This window comes from Scardinius erythrophthalmus, assembly GCF_964197995.2.
Source record: "Scardinius erythrophthalmus genome assembly, chromosome: 1".
Taxonomy (NCBI): Eukaryota; Metazoa; Chordata; class Actinopteri; order Cypriniformes; family Leuciscidae; genus Scardinius; species Scardinius erythrophthalmus.
In genome coordinates, this window is record NC_138221.1 from 56,756,655 (window position 1) to 56,776,571 (window position 19,917).

Genomic DNA, 19,917 nt, shown 5'->3' on the forward strand with positions numbered 1-19,917 from the left:
TGTGTGACCTGTATGTACTTCACATCCTTCAATCTTTCAGTGACTAACAATTAGTTCACATCATTAATAAGACAAATCTCACAGTGTATCGTTATTTCCTTTCACAAACTGGAATATGGTATTAAAAATATCCTGGGGACATGTTTTGGCTGGTCAGCAGTTGTAATTTGTCAGGATGTCATTTTCCAGAGTGATCAGTCTTGAATAAAGCAAATGTGTCAGCATGTGTAACTCAGCAAATGCTAATGGTTTGCTTTCTCAAGATACATAATGCTGCATTCCAGAAAACTTGGAATTTCTCCACCTTCTAATTGAAAATAACTACTGTAATCATGCTTAAGGTTGGACCATCAGTTAGCTTGTGCAGATTGATCAACCCCAATTTTCATGAGACACAGCATTTGGCATTATTTCCAATTAGGCGGTAACTAACATGACCTTCAGTAGTTATTTTAGTTAACACTTTATCTCGATAATCCACTTTAGACGTTGCAAAGTTACTTATTTTTTTCTCCCTCGGTAGAAATTGCATTTTTTAAAATCATGTTTTTATCCCTCGGTAGAAACTGTACTAACAATGGCTTTCCTGGTCCACCCAATCGGCTATCCAGTCCGGGTCCCCCATAGCCTGGGGCTTGGGACAAAAGGTCCACTTATCCCCCATTTTCAGCGGCCCTGGCACTTTATAACACAATATAATAAAATGATAAATAATTTTTTTTTCCTGCCATCATGACAGAGCCTACGTCATGCATTTTCTAAATGACAGGACTTGCTACCTATTTTTCAACCCATGTTTATTAAACATTATGGTGGCAATACATCCTTAAAGGTATTTCCTGCTGACAAACCCCTCTTAAAATGTTTTGCTGATTTCCCAGTCTGGTATGTTAGCTGGGTTTTGGTCTCTCTCTGTTGGTCAGGGCTGCTGGGAGACCATCTTAAACCAGCTATAAGACCAGCAAACCAGTTTAAGCTGGTTCAAGCTGTTTCAGCAGGGAAGACTTGTGTTGTTGTGTAGTCATTTCGTCAGAAAAGCTTTTATAACTTATTAAGACACATTCTGACACGCAAACGTTTATTATTCAATAAACATGCGCTGATATAGATGCTACAGATGATGTGAAACGATATATTTTAACTATTTTTTCCTGACTAAATCCGTCACAGTTTTGATGTCGGCGCTCGCTCGCGCGCTCCTGTCTGTCACTGCCGCTGCAGCATTAATAATCCTCCTCTACACACTCCATCACACACACACACCGACATAAACTGACCAGAGCTCCAAATAATATTACAGACTGCGTGTCCAAAGGGCACAGCTGCAGGCACAGCAAAACATTTGCAGGAATGATACTGGACAACTGCCAGACACCAAAATCTTGGTGCATAGCCTGCACATGGAGAAAAACCGACGCTAATAGGTGGTCTGCCCCGAGGAGCCTTCAGCAAACAGCCAGATGGACGAGGACACACCGCGCTGTTTACACTGAAACGCGTTAAACGCAGAACAACAGACGAACGGAATTGTTTCCCCGCATCTGTGTCTTAATCCGACGCATCTGAAGTGAGGCAGAGAGAGAGATGACGCTGTGGTTCATGATGCATCGGAGCACCGTCATACCTACTTTTCTTTAATGAAGCGATTTAGTCTTTATTTACTGTACATTCGCTGTGTCCTGCAGTAAATCTGAAGCCTTTACGAGTAGGATGAAAGCGTCGGTATTTGTCGTGGTCATGTCCTCGGTTTTATTTAATCCCAGTTTTGCCTTCAGCTCGCATTTCGACCCAGGTGAGTGAAAACACATTCTGACACGCAAACGTTTATTATTCAGTAAATGCGCTGATATACTGTAGATGCTACCGATGATGTGAAACAATATAGACTTTTTTTATTTGTCTTGAGGAATTTGCCACATACATGTTTGACCATGCTTACCATGGTAAAACATACATAATATAGGCCTATATCTATCTATCTATCTATATCTATATATATATATATATATATATATATATATATATATATATATATATATATATATATATATATATATATATACTCATTATTTATTTATTTATTGTGTTTATATGAATGCGCTTCATATTTTTGTTCTTGCTCCAATGAATACTTTTTATCTGTTTTCTAATTAATAATATAATTGTGATGCAGATTAAATGTATTACAACATTTGTTATTGTGAATAATGCATTTATCAAAAGACAACCTGCACGTGCACATGCATGCATTCTGCACTACAGGGAGAGAGTGTGTTTTGCACATTTGCAGTCGGACAGAGCTGACTTGGCATTCGTCAGCCAGAACTGTTGTGTTCCTCTTCTTGTGTGTCCTGTGTTCCCAAGGCAGTTCCGTTGCATAACGTCTGTGCTTGACATATCTGAGCACGGCTGTTTACTTCCTCGAGAAGTCAGCAGCCTGTGGTGTCTCAGACACTGTGAGGGTTTGTGGTTGAAGGCCGACCTGTGACACTGAGATTCACGTGCACCCCCCCCCCCTTTTTTTGTGATGTCTGCTTCAACATAATGAGGAATCAAGCAGCTTAAAGCTCGCTCTGCATGCATGCCCGGTGAGAGAGACCCAGCCGAGCAGAACGCAGTGGGGCAACTTGGCTGAATGTCTGCAGTCGGATCACACCGTTCATTGAATGCGACGTATACAGCATGTGATGCACCTGCGGGTGTGCTGAGACCATAGAAAAAGCAGAGCCGTGTGAATTAGGGTGACATAGGTGAGGAGAGAGATAAACGAAGCCAAAAGTGTCCCTGGCCCAAGTGACGTGCAGCATACTAATGAATCTGGGGTGCAGAGGGAGTCAGCTTGCTTCTATATCGCTCTCGGTTTTCACTGTCTGCGATATGCATTTTGCATGCAGATCAGAGTTTGAATGGCTCTCTGATTGGGATGCTGTAACAAACTATTATGCAACATTGTAATTAGATTGGGCGATATGAGGGCCACGGACGGACACTCCCAATCACGGCCGAGGAATTAAAAAGTCTGAAAAGATGCCTTGACCGGCGCACAGTCCTGTGCTTGATTCAATTGCACTTTTTGCATTCCTGTTTTCCGAGGGAACTTCCACTAACCGTGACAGAATTACCTGAATCTCTCTTGAGTGTTTAATGAAAGTAAATCAGAACTAAGTGAGGATATGAGTTTCCATATATGATGTTTTATTAAAGGGATGGTTCGGAGTAAAATCAACCTAGGGTCCTTTGCACCATGCAAAGGGATCCAAACACCCCCCCGGAAGTCTTTTTTCCCTTGGTTGAACATTATTAAAGGAGAACTCCGGTCAATTTTAACATTGAGCTCATTTTTTTGTACATTTGGAGTGCTGTCAATACAGAGAACAACGACAAAAATCGGTGTTGCCTACACCGAGTTATTCTATTTTTAAAATTTGCACCCTGTTGACTTCAATGGGGCAAGTACTAAACCTGCTTTTAGGCTCTTAACATCCTTGATGTGTCATTACAAGTGCACAGAAAATGCGAGTGATTCCTTCTGAGTGAACACGAGTGAATCTGACTGCAGTAGATGTGAAAGATATGTATAAAAATGATGTTATTTAAGCCGAGTTCACGCGCGTGATCATAGGTAACTAAACCTATGCGCGTGAACTCGGCAATCGACTACTTTGGACTTCAACCGAAAACAGGATGTAAACACAGGTATTTGCGCTGGCTTAAATAACATAATTTTTATACATATCTTTCACATCTACTGCAGTCAGATCCACTCGTGATCACTCAGAAGGAATCACTCACATTTTCTGTGCACTTGTAATGACACATCAAGGATGTTAAGAGCCTAAAAGCAGGTTTAGTACTTGCCCCATTGAAGTCAACAGGGTGCAAATTTTAAAAATAGAATAACTCGGTGTAGGCAACACCGATTTTTGTCGTTGTTCTCTGTATTGACAGCACTCCAAATGTACAAAAAAATTAGCTCAATGTTAAAATTGACCGGAGTTCTCCTTTAAAGTTAGAGCTTATTTAGAGAAATCAGCCGGATGGCTTAGTGCAGGCGCTAATGGATCCTATGATGTATCTTGTAAACTACCCCACTAATAATGCCCAGAATGGTACCAAACTTATATGGTAGTACAAATAGATTCTGTACTCATAAAACGAGGCATTGGAAAGTTTGTAAGTACATCAGGAGTTTATTTAAATAACACTTGCCTGACGGCTCATGTTACCGCTAATCCGGTCGTCGAGGTCACTTCAGTGATTTGGGAAAAGCCTGTAAAAGTCCTGGCAGAAAGCGATGCATAAGGATGTAGTGTAACGACGCCCAGTTCCAGGAATGCACTAATATTTTGTTGGTATACCAGTTTGCAACAATTATTAATTAACACTAAGTTGTTAACACTTAGGAAAAAATAATAATTCGTCGTTACACTACATCCTTATGCATCGCTTTCTGGGGGGTTTGGCTCGAGGTCATGGTGCAAAGGACCTAGGTTGATTTTACTCCGAACCATCCCTTTAACAAAGTTTGGGTGAAGCACTTTCAGATAATAAACCGATTATCATGGGAGGAGCTCATCCAGTCAAATTAATTAGCATCAGTAGGTATATACAGCAGATTTACCGCTCTTATATGAGTTTTCCAGCAACCCTCCACCACCCCATCTCCTCACTTACCTATCCTATCCCAACCTGGGATGGGGGGGATGGGGGGTTGTACTCTGGGTCGGGCCAAATTCCGAGCTGGGAGCCCTCCCCTCGGACAGCACGCCAAATACGCATATCCTTTACTCTATTTAAGTATTTGTAAGTGTGAACTCGTGAATTGATTTACAACAGGTTTGAGATGATAGCAGTGCTGGAAGGCCATTGGCCAAAGGCTGGAATACATCTCACGAATTTTGGCCAGATTTTGCTCCCCCGATTTACAGTCTGGATGAGACGACATCAGTTGCTGAAAGTCAGAGCCAGTCTGCAGATTTGAGTTGACAGATTTCACAGAACATCATATTCATGCTGGGCACGGACTATCACAAACGTCAGACTATGATTCCATCCTGTCGGAGCATTTAAAACATGTTCGATGTTTTGAGCCCATTTTAAAACACATTCCCCCGGTTCCACAGACAAGGCTTAAAGGGTTAGTTCCCCCAAAAATGAAAATTCAGTCAGTAATTACTCACCCTCATGTTGTTCCAACCCCGTAAGACTTTCGTTCATCTTCGGAACACAAATGAAGATATTTTTGATGAAATCTGAGAGCTGGCTCACCCCTTCATAGGCTGCTAGGTAATCGATATCTGCCAGCCCAGAAAAGTTAGTAAAGACATTGTTAAAATAGTCCAAGTGACTACAGTGGCTCTACCTTAAGTTTATCAAGCAACTTTTTGTGCGCAAAAACAAACAAAAATAACGATGTTATTCAACTATTAATTTTCTTCTGTGTGGGCCTCTGAGTGAGTTCACGTAGTGTAACAGCGCAGCGCTTCTGGGTTGTACGTCAGAACGTAGGCTCACTACGTAGGCATCACAAACATCACACACATGACCAGCGTCGGCCAATAGTGAGTCTACGTTCTGACACACAATCCAGAAGCGCTGCGCTGTTAAACTATGTCAACAGCTTAGAAGAATGACATGGAAGAGAAGAGATGGTTGAATAAAGTAGTTATTTTATTTGTTTTCGCGCACAAAAAGTATTCTCGTCGCTTGATAAACTTATGGTTGAGCCACTGTGGTCATTTTGACTATTTTAACAATGTCTTTACTAACTTTCCTGGGCTGGCAGATATCAATTACCTAGCAGCCTATGAAGGAGTGAGCCAGCTCTCAGATTTCATCAAAAATATCTTAATTTGTGTTCCGAAGATGAACGAAAGTCTTACGGGGCTGGAACAACATGAGGGTGAGTAATCACTGACAGAATTTAACCCTTAAGCTAGTTTCAGACTAAAATTCATGTTTGAGCTGTTTTAACTGAAAGCATCTTGCACTGACAGTGACAGATCTTAAAATATGTCTCAAGATGCACCAGTAATGTTTCTTTCTAAGGCACGTTTATAAAAGCTACTTAAATGCCCTATTTGAACGAAGGCCTAATTCTGGCTTAATCTAAGCCCTATCTGTGAAACCAGGCCTTATTGTTTTCATTTGTTAGGCAACGAGGCATATGTTTCTGCGTGAGTTTGTTGTGCTCAGAATGACTTTATGCAATGGGATCCACAGTCGTGTTTGATGCCCTATTTTTCCGTGTTACCTTTTACAAAGTTGTCAACTGTATGATGCCTAGCATTTTAAAATCTGCTCATATTTTGAAAGTCGTGTAGTATATTCCAGCCTTAAGGCTGTAAAGATTCCCATTTGCTTTATGAGGGCATATTTAGGGTGACTTAAGGCTGGCTGGGTGATGTACATGCTTTAACAGGCTGGAGTCAGCAGCAATCTGTTACTCTGACTGGCCAAGTAATGGGATTGAGAATCAATGTTTCAGTGGCAGTGGATGGTGTGGCTTGCGATGCGATAGGAGACCAATCAGTCTCCCACTCTCAGGATCTTGGACATATGCAAGGACATGGCAAAGTCATCCGGATTATAATGGTACAGGGCAATTTGCTTCATCACATTACAGAAGTTTGAAAGTCAAGTGCTGTTTTTAAGGTTAGGACTGTATTAGTATAATGTATGGGGTTGGGAATCGGATAAGAACTGGTTCCATCTTTTAAAAAATATCATAACATGTCAGAGCCATAGCTGTGTTGGAAGGAGCTCTGCCATATGGTGCGGTTGCACTCTGGACGACCCGATATATAAATCAGTACACAATGAAAATCACCGCGTTTCCATTACCCTTCAAATTGCGCAAATTGAAATTGCGAATTGAAAATACGCCTATGGAAACACGTCAATTTCGCAAAAACTCCCATTTATCGCAAAAAGGTTTTTACGCTCGCATGAGGTGGTTTTTCTGGCAATTCGAAAAAGAAATATTTCGCAAAACTGCAATGGAAACAGTTTTTGCGCATTTACAGGTCACCTGACTTAGAAGGCGCGGTATGTTTGGACAGAATACGAGACGGAGTTCTTTATTGAATTCATAAAAGACAAAAGACTGACAAAAATACTGGATTCTAAACCTCAAAGAAATGCCACAATCAAGACCTCGGAGCAGAAATGAGTGAGAAAAACCCAGAAACACCTCATATGTGCCACTCACAGACACATTAGTGTCTTTCCTTGCCATTAATGCTTGGATAACACGCCAGTTTCCTCCATTAATAATAATAATGTCTAGTGCGGTACGTGGCTGTGATATATCGTCCGTTGCATGATTTTTGGAATGACTTATCGCGAGAGGAAAAAAATTACGTTTCAAGGCCCTTTCACACCGGATGCGTAACGAAAAAGCGAATAGTTCGTGTGCGAATAGTTCGCGTCAAAACTCATCACATGAGCCGCGTAAACACGGTCTCTATCTCTATCTTTGACGATTAGCTTTCTATCCCAAATGTAGTTTAGCCTGCTAGCCAATGATCAAAAAATAAAACCATCGCGCGAATTATTCGTGCGTAAAAATCGCGTCCAGTGTGAAAGGGCCTTTAGTCACATAACATTGCTTCATGGAAACGCCGTCATTTCGCAATAGTTTTTTATCGATATTTAGAAAAAATTGCAAAAGTTTTGCGCGAATTTTTAATGGAAACGCGGCTGATTGTGCTTTGCTGTACAGCTTTTTTACTTCGTTGCCTAGTGAAGTCCAATTTACAACAGTTGGAGCGATTTTTCTCCGAACCTTACGTCATTACCTTTCACCATTAACGTACTAAAGCTTGTGAGACTTAGACATACACAACCGTTCAAAAGTTTGGAGTCAGTAGGTTTTATTTGAAAGAAATTTAGATTTTTATTCAGGATGGATGCATTAAATTGACCAAAAGTGACAGTAAATACACGTATAACGTTACAAATATATCATTGGGTTCCATGAATGATATGAAGCAGCACTACTCTTTTTCAACATTGATAATAATATGAAATGTTTCTTGAGCATCAAATCATCATATCAGAATGATTTCTGAAGGATCATGTGACACTGAAGACTGAAGTAATGATGCTGAAAATTCAACTGACATCATAGTTACATTACATACATCAATTACATTTTAAAATATATTCAAATAGAAAACAGTTCTTTTAAATAGGCTCTATGCACGAACGCTGCTGACATATTTCCGGTAGGATCTCAGCCGGCGTCTTTACTTCCGCATAGCGCGTTCTATAGGACAATTCACTTTAATAAAATTCATTTTCTCAGAAACGGAGACAACGATTTTAGAAACTGATTCGCTAGTCGGATTTCGCGTGATATGAGAGAATACTCACCCTCAAAGTTGTCGATGTAGCTCGAAATGTTTAATTTAAAGAACTTCTCTTTCTTACTCATATTTGTGACAGTTAACTGCCTCACAATATTGTTTACATCATTCACGTTAACCGCTGGAAGTTCTTGTAAACAGAGAGTGTAATTTGCCATTATCTCCACCTAATGCAAAAACGGCTTCTGACGCAGCACCGGAATGACCGGATGTAACTGGGCGGGCTGAGACAAAACGCGGAAGCGATCGTGCATAGAGCCTATTGTAATAAGTTTTCTCAATATTGCTGTTTTTACTGTATTTTTGATCAAATAAATTTAGCCTTGGTGAGCATAAGCGACGTTCAAAAAAGTCTTACTGAGCCCAAACTTTTGAATGGTAGTGTAAAATCAGTTTAATTACAGGTTATTCATTCTAGAATTAGTTGAAGATAGTCACAACTGAGTTTGTTAAAATAAATAGTGTTTATCCAACAAAAAACAACGAAATCACTTTAACATAGAACCAGAATTGTTATTTGGAATCTGAACCAGAATCTTTACACTCCTCTCACAATTCCATCCCTATGTTTAGGGTTTATGGAAGGAACCACATCAAAGCATTCAAAGTTGGTCTGTTAGGGCAAGACTTCTTGCTTTTGTCAGAATTTGTAGCCGTGCTGCATTCTGATGGTTATTTACCATGCTGGGTTCTCAAAGCCAGGCTCTATTCATGCATCCTATAAAGCCACATGCACCGCAGATGTGGTCGGCCTGGAACTGTCTGTGAACCGGGCTTTACTGCTCCACGTTCACAACAACAGAATCCTCAGACACTGTTAGAAGGACGATTGCTCAGTACTTCAAAGCCTGCCTGTGGTTGTGACTGTTTACTCCAGTTGACTGTAAGTTTAAGAGGATTTTGTTTTATCCCAGACTCTCTCCGATTCAAATTGCTCAGGTTTTTCTGTTTTAGATGAAAAACACATAAAGACCTGAATGGCTATAAGTGGTTGTGCTGGGAAAATGTAACTCGTGAAGTACAAGATGAAGGTCGTTAGACAGAAATATGTAGTATGTGATAAATAGCAGTAAGATTCAAAATAAATGATTCCGGCATGTAATGCAGTTCATTGGTCTAACTGTAGGCAGTTTGTGGTTAATATAGTGTAAATATGCTGACTTATATGCAAACAATGACTTGAACCGTGGCTCATTCAATGAGAATTATTTTTTTTTTAAGATGAATGCTGGAAATAAATGCTGCTGATTTCTTCTATATATTTCGTTCTCTTTTGTCTGATGAAATTTAGGTTTGAGTGTTCTCTGCTGTAACATGCCACTTTTGTACAGATCGATACTGTGTTGATAGACCTATTAATGGCGTGAGTTTACATCTTCTGTTGTTCTGATAAAAAAAAATACATGCGCAGGTCTTCACTAACATGGCGGCAGAAGGTGTTTGGATTGTGCACCTGAGCACAGAATCAGCACCATGGACAGGGTCACGTCTACATGCAAGATTTAGAATCCCAAAGCTAGATTTTCGGCCTTTTTCAGAACCATAAATAAAATCAATAGATTTACAACCAGTACCTGAAGTAAGTAAGCTATTTCCTTCCACAATTTAACAAATATCCCACAATTTACTAACCCTCAAGTTATATATGACTTTCTTCTTTCAGCCAAACACAATCAGAGTTATATTAAAAATATCCTGGATCTTCCAAGCTTTATAATGGGAGTGAATGGTACCTAGGATTTTAAAGCCCAAAAAAGCGCATCCATCCATCACCAGCTAGGATATTTTTGAATATAACTCTGATTGTGTTTGCCTGAAAAAAGAAAGTCATATACACCTAGGATGGCTTGAGAGTGAGTAAATTAATAATTTTCATTTAGAAATGAAGATTCTGTCATCATTCGCTCACCCTCAATATCGTTCCAAACCTGAATGACTCGTTCCTCTTCTAAACTCAAATGATGACATTATTAATGTTCTCTTATGTTTTTTTGTTCATCCATTGAAAATCTCAGTAATCTACATTTTCAGGTGATCCATATGAGTCGAGCAGTTTAATCCAAGTCAAAATAGCTTTATTTGATGCTATTAAGTTTTAATTTACTATTAATGATCAAATAAAAATAATTTCAATAAAATAAAAATAATTATTTTGTTTTCCATTAATAATTTTGATGTTACAGTTTTATTGGATATTTAATTGAACATGCTAATTTACTTTATATCACATTTGTCATCTAATACTCTATTAAATTAATCTTTAAAATCACCTTTAAATGTAATATTTAGCATATCTAAATAAATATACATCAACATGTTGTGATACTTAAATCCACCAAAAGCAATTAAAATGGTTGATTTTAGTTTTACTTGTAATCTGTGGTAACCCTTTTTACTATATAACAGCATACTATAGAATATTAATATCAGATATTAATCAGTTATCAGACAGAGTTATACTATCAGTGCATATGTCTCGTTTCTTAAGACTAGACATGCATGATATATTTCATATAATTACTTTAACCTTGTCTGTCTGTATAAGGCTTTTGTACATATTGCTGCGTCTCGTTTACGAAACACATATAGTCGGATTCACTCGACTGCCTCTGACAGATGAGTTCATGCAGAATTTAATACAGCACCTCGTCCTGACCTCGTCTGGTTGAGTGCTGCGTGCAATGTGAGGCGGTCTGGAAAAAGACTGCAGTGTGTTGATGTCTTTGAGAGAATGTGGGAAGATTCAGAACAAGATCAAATGAAACACCTACAGAACGATCAGGTACACTGTAGGTGTGCAATCTAATAACAGTCGAGGGTAGTAAAGGAACATTTGTTGAAGTACTTTGGAAGAAACTGAATCAGTACACACTACAAAACACTCGTCAACCTTTCGAGTTTCTCCACAACAAACGTCATCATCATAATTCTTTTAGTATGCACACTTTTTACTCACCATGAAACCAAAAAGGACAATTCTTGTGCCCTCATAATGTTTAATCAGAATAACTTCCCCTCCCTCTTTCAGCGACATCTCTTCTCTTTTCTCATGATGTGTTTACTGGCATGAAGGCGGGATCAACCTGTCACTCACATGAGATCGACCAATAGCAAACCACAACCATCCAATCAATTCCCCATGGACAAAATCAAGTCCCGGCCTACATTTGTTCTTGTTCGAGAAGCCGTTTCACTCAGATATACGCCACAATAGGGAAGAAAAGACTATCACAACTTCTGTTTTATGCCGACTTTAAGACCCATTGCAGGTATAGACTAAACTATAGATACATTTCTTACTAGTTTAACCAGTTATCATGTACGTACGATGAGCAACAGCCAATGATACTGCAAAGGAGCACAAGTGGGAAGTGGGAGACAAAAAAAATCTGAGAGTTAATAATGAGTAAAATGAGTAAAATGCACATCAACATGCATGGCAACCGTGTTGTTATTGTTAACTAAAATTAAAACTATTAAAAATAATTTTGGCAATTGAAATTAAGCTAAAATAAAATAAAATATAAATATTAAATGAATTTTTTTTAAGTAGAAGTACTAAAATGACTCAAACTAAAACGGAAATAAATGTAAGCTTATTAGAAATATGAGAAAATAATAAAAATGACTAATGCACATAACAAACTTACTTAAACTTAACTTTAAATGAAAACTGAAGATATAAAAATGAAAGCTAATTCAAAATATGAATAGATACTAAATAATATTCAAATTTTAGAGTCTTTAAATGTGCTTCAGTTGTGCACTGAGCATATGAGCATGTTGTTGTGCAAGAGAAAAGAACAGTCATTAGTCAAAATTAGGAAATACACAGGAAAGCGTGTGAACAGGCAGATGCATGAGCGAGATCTTGAGGCCATGCAAGAGGAAGAGACATTATGTTCTTGTTCAATGTTAGATATCATATCTGTGGCAAGGATTTCCCTTGTTTTTTTGTATTTTCGGCTTCTAGAAGAAAATTATTAGTGTGTATTTTGTCATTTGTGATGGCATATGTCTTAAGCATATTTCACAAAGTGTGTGTGTGTGTGTGCTTTTGTATTAGTTGTATAAGGGGTGGGGTGGTGTTGTCTTTGGATGTTGTTTTCTTATCTGTGTCACACATTGTTCCTGGGAAGGAATGGTTGCAAAAAAAACAAACAAAAAAAACATTGCCTGCCTCCTTCCTGAATATTGAGTACACACACACACACACACACACACACACACACACACACACACACACACACACACACACACACACACACACACACACACACACACACACACACACACACACACACACACACACACACACACACACACACACACACACACACACAAACAAACACTAAACAGCACTGCAGAGGTACCCTGCACTAAAAATAAATGACTTTGAGTAATTAATTATGAATTATCTAAGGATGAATACAACCCAACAAACCTGGGGATCTGGTCAAAGGGTCTGTTCCTAAACCTAGGGCCTCATTTATAAAATGTTGCGTAGAAACCGTCCTACATCCTTTTTCAATTGTGCAAACACGAAGGTACGCATAAAAAAAGTGCGAATACGCTTCTCTTCCAGATGTGAAATTTATAAATCGCAAATGATCTTGAAATTGTGTGCAGCTGAATGGTTTCCTACTTGTAAACTCCACCTAATTAATGCCATTAGCATATAAAAGAACACCAGTCCACGTCCTAATGCTTTACCTGAAAATGGCGAATGGCAAGAATTGCTTAGATTTCCAAATACCTGCAGTTCTCCGACTCTCTGCCACAAATACGTTGGCATGGATATACGCACACACCTCTAAGATCAAACCTGTGTCACGTTTTATAAATGAGGCCCCTAGTGAGCTGGAACAAAAGAATCATAGATGTGCTTCTGACGGAAAGTCAGTTTCAAGCGGTAAGCAAAATAACCATTCTGTCTACCTATTATCAAATTCTAAGGCAGCATGGCAAGTATCATTCATGGAGAAGGCAAAAGTTGATGAAAATCATATTATTAATTAAAATGTTAATTATATATTATTAATTAAATTAAAGCTGCAGTCCGTAACTTTTTTGGGTTACAAATTGTCCAAAATACATTTTTGAGCAAGTACATAACAGTGTTCAAAACTATCTGCTTGCCTTAGCTCGATTCAAAACGGTAAGCTTGTAATAATGTTTTTAATTCCAGTGGTACTGGTGGATTTCCGCGGGAAATTCGAGCATGTCTTTGCGTCATTACTTCTCATCTGCACACATAAAAGAAGGTGTCCCGGCTAGTAGGCTATGTTGCGTGTGAGGATGTTGGAGGTGGAGATTTATAGCCTTTTCTCACAGCACTTGATATAATTAAACTTATCAATTTGATGGCGGCTCCAGAAAGGTTCAAACGACAATCACCAATGACAACTGGAGATTCACCCGTTGTAAAATGCTAAAGACTTCGGAGTGGCTACAGAAAAAAAGAGACTCCAACCGGGCCAATGCGAAAACAAGGATAATATCGGAAGGGCATTAAATGTAGTCACGCAATGCTGATGTTGTTAACATTAACAATTTGAGAACAAAGAATAATTTGCACGGATTGATGTGAAATGATAAGCGATTGTTAGATTTAATCATTTGTACTGCAATGCTTTTTTTCCCTTAGTTGGTCGGAACAAAAGTGGATGTTACTTGTTCAGACGACATTTTCCGGTGAAAATTCTAATGTTGGTCATACTTCCAAAAAGTAGAATCTGTGATTGCGAATGACAGTATCCACACTGGCGCGGTGACGGACAGCCGCACATTCTCCTCAAAACATTGGATTCATCCGCGCTGTGCCGTGCCGAGGCACAACCCACGTAAAGTTGATAATTCCGCGAATAACTGCAATTGCAGATTTCGAACAGAGATGGCGACAAAGAGGAAAAAGTATGGACTGCGGCTTTAATTAAAATAATATTTTTGTTCTATGCAGTTTATGCTAATTAGTGTATTGCCGAACACTGTACTGTATATATGCCAAAACAGTGCACTTGTATTACTTTGAATGAGAGAAAGTGCAACACGCAATATGTTGGAGTAAGTACCACCTTATAAGTAAAAGAAGCTCGGGTTCCCATTAAAACAATCAGTGTCTAAAGATACAAGTCTCCGGACTGCATAAGCACATCCAGCCTGAAATATAACCATTTTCAAGGCTAATTAAATGTAAAAAAAAACAAGATTTATGAGATGGTTCATGTCAGAGTTTGCTGCTGGTTTGAAATAATATGTTATTTACATGTGAATTTGCCAGGCAGCTTTTGAGATTTCGATATTTTAGTAGAAAGAAGCTGGTCTTGCATTTCTGAAATAGCTGAAGGCGATTCAAATATGGCCGCCAAGTGATTTGACTTTCCTTGAAAAGGGACTTTGGTATCGCGCTGTTCGCTTAGCAAAAATGCTAATACCAAACTGTATTGAAGTAATGTGAACAGCGCTTTTCAGAATACACGTTGTTTTAAAGCAGCTTTACAGAAAATCTTGATGTTAATGTTTATAATATCTTAATGTCTTTATGTTTTTAGCAGATGGGTGATAATATAGTTCACATTATGCATGCTGTTTGTATGATGTCACAGGTTCCATTTCCAATTATGATGTCACAGGTTCCAAGACAGCAGCCGATGTAGACGCTAAATAGCAAGGAAGCCTACTAGATTTTGGAACAGATTTGGAATTAATTGTGTCTTTGCCTTTTATATATAATTTCAGTGAATGTTTGCCTCATTTCCATCTAGTAGATGTAAGCAGCTCCAGAAATAAATCTTCTGAGACGGGACATTAATTATTGCTCGCACCCCATCACCCATCAAGCCTTGCTGATTACTGTGGTTAGGAAAACCATTGGTTGCCTCTGTGCCGAACTAGTGGTTCGGCGTTTTACACGCCATGAATGAAGCCGCTTGCTGTTTACCCTCCAACCTCATTCAACCTTCACAAAGAAACATTCCTTCAACGTATCACCATGTGGTTCAATGTCTTCGTTCTCTCAGCCGCTTCAACACCTAATAGCAATTTGGCAATATGGTTCTCTCTCTCTCTCTCTCTCGCTGGGTTTTGTCATCTCACTCACTCAGTGGTTGACAGAAGGCAGCTGTCAGCATCAATTCTTCTCGGGGGCAGTGAACAGACCACAGCACTTTCCCACTGATTCAGCATTGACTGTTTAATGAAAAGAATGTTTTTGTTTGTGTGTATTTCTGAATAGGCGATGATAAGGCCCTCCTGCAATCTGTATACTTTTTCATATGTTCTGTGCAAATATGGTAAAACGTGTTTAATGGATACTACACTGAATGCATAACTGAATGCATTACCGACACTGCATAATACAAATAGCACTGCTCAAGGAGACGTATTTTACAATTGATTCTAATAGAGATTAGCACACACAAATATATATTCAAATTAAGTTTATGGATAGTTTTTTTCAGATTGAAATATAATAAAATATATTCTTAATCAAACTCTTGCTTTGTCTACCATCCTGCACGTTTTTTCTTTTTTTTAAAGATATACGACTTTAATATTAAAATTCTGGCAGTTACCAAATAGCCGATAACTATTCTATTGGTAAGGCTAAAACTGATAAATGGACAATATTTAAATTCTTGTAATTAATAAAAAATAACACAAAAAGTTAAATCATTCTACTAAATAAACATTCTGCTTCTGACAGCGTCCTGTCTGTCCACAGATTTTAAATGGTGATAAACTAAAAAAAGAAATTAATTATAATAATCATATTCTAAAGATAACATTTGAGTGTTATTAAATTATTAGTGTTTTTAAAGATGTCTAACTTGAATGAGTTTTAGATGATGTCAAAGGGGAAAAATGGGGGAAATAAGCATGAACAATTGAATATCCATCGACCGCTAAATGTCCAATATCTGACCGAAAACATCTCTAATATCAGCCTATAACTAATATGTTACATATTATGCAAGAAAACATGCTATAGCATGTTGCCAAAAGGAAGGACAGTATATTAGGAGGCACAATAGGTCAATGATACAAAAATGGCAAAACACCATTCAAAAGGTACTATAATATACCATTTAGATAATAATATGTACTTTTAAGGTGCTTAAATGTACACTTTAGTGGTATGTAAGGTACAAAGGTGTTCCTTTTTAAGGGTACTGCCCCGGTTACAGCTTTTCCCCTTCTTATATTGTATGCTAACTACCTGGTTGAGCAGCTTTTTGTATTGTGAGCATGGTTATGATGCCTATGTAGACAGATCACTAAGTTTTATAACAGAGGCAGTCTTTTCCTTATTGATGTTCCTTGAAGTCCAAGAAGGCCAAACTGGGGCAAATGTGAATCACTGCCCCCATCCCACCCCATATTAGACCCAATATTCTTCCCTAAATGTCACTTGTCGTGCTTTCCTGTTGTCTCAGAGTCTGATGCACTCTGCTCTATATCAGTGTGTAAAGGTCAATACTGTCGTGGAGCTGAACGAGTACCTCCATTAACGTTCCAGTGCTCATTGTTCATCCTCTGATTCCTACTGATTCGGGCTTATCCACTGAAGCAAATGGAGCTGGGTCTTGTTTTTTTAAAGAGAGGGGAAAAATGTGTTGTCCGTCCAAATGACCCCAAGCAACACTGCCTGCCCTGCTGAAAAGTCCAGCATAGACCTGCATGAATTCCATGTTGTTCCAGGCTGGTTTATGCTCGGATAGAGCTGGTGTACAAGTATAATCTTGCTGTTCTCTAGCAAATCTGCGCTGGTCCACTAGCAACCAGCATCCCATATAGTTCCCAGCATGCAAAACATCCCTTATGCTGGTGACCAGCAATGCTGGATTTTTCAGCAGGGAGTTGAATAATGTTCCCTTTCTAGAACAGTGCTGTTATTATCAACTAAAACTGTTGAAAAAGGTTTTTAATAATTAATATAGAGCTGAAATAAAATAAAATATATAAATATTAGATGAAAATATTTTAATATTTTAACTTAAAAAAAAAAAGATTTTAAGAAAAAATTGTAATGTTGCCCTGGCAGTTATATAAATAAAAAAGTTAAAGAAGTGCTAAAATGGCTAAAACTGAAATAAAAATAAATGTAATCTAAATCTAATAAACATTTACAAAAGCAAATTACCAATTACTAAAACCTAAAGAAAACAGAAAATGTACATAAATACTATAACAGTATATAAACAATACTAAAATAAAACTTATTTTAGTATCTTTTAGTATCTTCTATTTTCCATTTTTATGTTTTACAAATTTTGTTGCGTGTTTTTGTCATTTTTAATAGTTTTTTTTAAAAATATGTCTATATAGTTTTTAATAATTTTATTTAAGTTTGAATTATTTATAGTTTATATATAGTTTTTAATAATATTTTGAATCCGTTTTTATTTTTATATTTTCCATTTTACTAATTTAGTTTTTACCAATTTTATTTAAGTTTGAATTATTTAGGTAAACAAAATTAAAACAAAAAAAAATGTTGCTTTAACTTAACCCCGGAAAGCATCCCTCCCTTACAGGAGGTTTTATTGCAGTAGTGTCAAGATTGGCACATCACCAACCCTGCAAATCTGTCGACACCCGGTCACAGAGGTGAAAGGCATTGTGGGTCTGTGTGCTCGCGTGCTTTTAAAGTGTTCAAACACGAGGGAAAGAACAGCTCAGCTGGAAAGCTGTGCTGAGGCATGAGAAGGAAGAGTGCGTATACATGAGAAAAACGGCTAGAGAGAGAGAGATGGAGGCTAAAAATAGGGACACAGGTGGCCCCCCTCCCCTCTGTTCTTCCTTCCTATTAGGCATCAGCGAGATTGGGGTCCGGCGTTGTTAAAATACGCTCTCTCTCGCAGACAGTGTCCACTCCTTGTAGAGGACGAGGCGATGACTTATTGATGCCACAACAATGTTGTGCCACACTACTTCATAAAGCCCAGCTCTCGTCCTGAAGGGCTCCTGGCTGATGAGTTTTGGAATTAATGTCCATGTCTGAAGGTCTGTGGGGAGTCATATGTCTTTTGGACAACACCTGCTTCTGAATTTCAAGGACTACCGGGGGTGTTTTTGGTAGGTTTTATTAAACATTCATCTGCAGAGAGTGAGAGTGTATTAAAGCAATACAAAAGAGTTGTTTGAATAGTTGCGACAATGATGATGAAATAAAGTTCTTTAAACTGTTGTACTTAAATGAATTAAGTCCTAGTAGGACATTTTATAAAGTAAAACATTATGTGTCATAATAAGAAAAATCACAATGCTTTCGTATGCTGTGCTGAATACTGCACTTTTCAGTCCTGACCTTGAGGGCTCTCCTCCATCAGCTTTCTTATTCACACCGCACACATTCACATTTACCCATTACATTCTCTATACCACTGCTTCACCAGCTAACCTCCTGTGTCATAATGTTTTGGAAAATGGACCCCAGTCTACTCTCCCTTCCTGTTTTGGATGTGCTGTTTCGTTCTCTGTGAGCTAAAATAACTTGCTGCTTCATTCCTGGTTTAAATAAGCCAACTTGACTTGCTCATATCCTTCTTTTGCATCACATTTGACTCAACTTCCATGCCTAACACCCTACAACTTTTAATTATTTTGTCTTTCTAAGATAAAATAGTGCTTTTTAATGAGGTCTGGCGCATGCCTATAGGCGAGCCATGTAACCGCCTAGGGCGGCAGCATAGTCAGGGTCCAAGAAAGAGAGAGAATTCTCTACACATTAACAATATCAACACATAATCACCCCATTAGTTATTCTAAATCTAAATGAAGTTTTCCTTCATACATAGTAGTGCCACTCCTGCCCCGTCCCCACTCCACTCCACCCCACCCCACCCAACTCTTAGAGCAGCATACATGCAATCTGTTATCCGGACATGAATATAAAAGATGACGATTTTTTTCTGCTGGTGATTACTAATTTTTAAAGCTTTATACGCTCTTCTGAAAAGAAGGCTTATGTATGTGTGTGTGAGAGAAAATGGGGGAGAAGTTATGTAGCTCACCTTATTGTGATTTTCAGTGAAGCGTTGTATCGATGCTTGAGTCGTTCTATCAAAATCACATTACCAGTGACATCCGAAGCTTCGTTTCACACACACCCACTTACTCTTCGTACTCTGATTCAAAGGTTTAAAAATGTGCGACACAGGGCGCGCCCTTGTGGGTTGTTAAGGAGTACTGCGTTGCATTGAACTGTTTATTGTATTGCAAGAGTTATGAGAATGAATTGTATTGTGAGAGTTTAGGAGTTTATTGTATTGCAAGAGTTTAGGAGAGTTTATTGTATTGCGAGAGTTTAGGAGTTTATTGTATTGTGAGAGTTTAGGAGTTTATTGTATTGTGAGAGTTTAGGAGTTGTATTGGTGCGAGTTGCTACAATCATGTAAAAGTGTGTGTGTGTGTGTGTCTTGGTGTGCATGCACCTACATTTATTCAATTCCTTTATTCATGAGTTTTATTTGCTTACAAACAGAAAAAGTGTCCACATCCAGAAAACAAAATGTTATCTTTATTGTTTTGCGTTACTTGGAGTATG

At 38.3% G+C, this 19,917-nt stretch overlaps 1 protein-coding gene across 1 annotated transcript in view; it reads left to right on the forward strand.

Moving 5' to 3' along the window:
* Positions 1-1,251: 1,251 nt before the first annotated feature.
* Positions 1,252-19,917, forward strand: part of aatka (apoptosis-associated tyrosine kinase a) — a 53,163-nt gene continuing 34,497 nt past the window's right edge. The window contains exon 1 of the mRNA XM_081382727.1: positions 1,252-1,792. Coding sequence (XP_081238853.1) covers positions 1,711-1,792 — 82 coding nt within the window. The 5' untranslated portion in view covers positions 1,252-1,710. The remainder of the gene's footprint in view (positions 1,793-19,917) is intronic.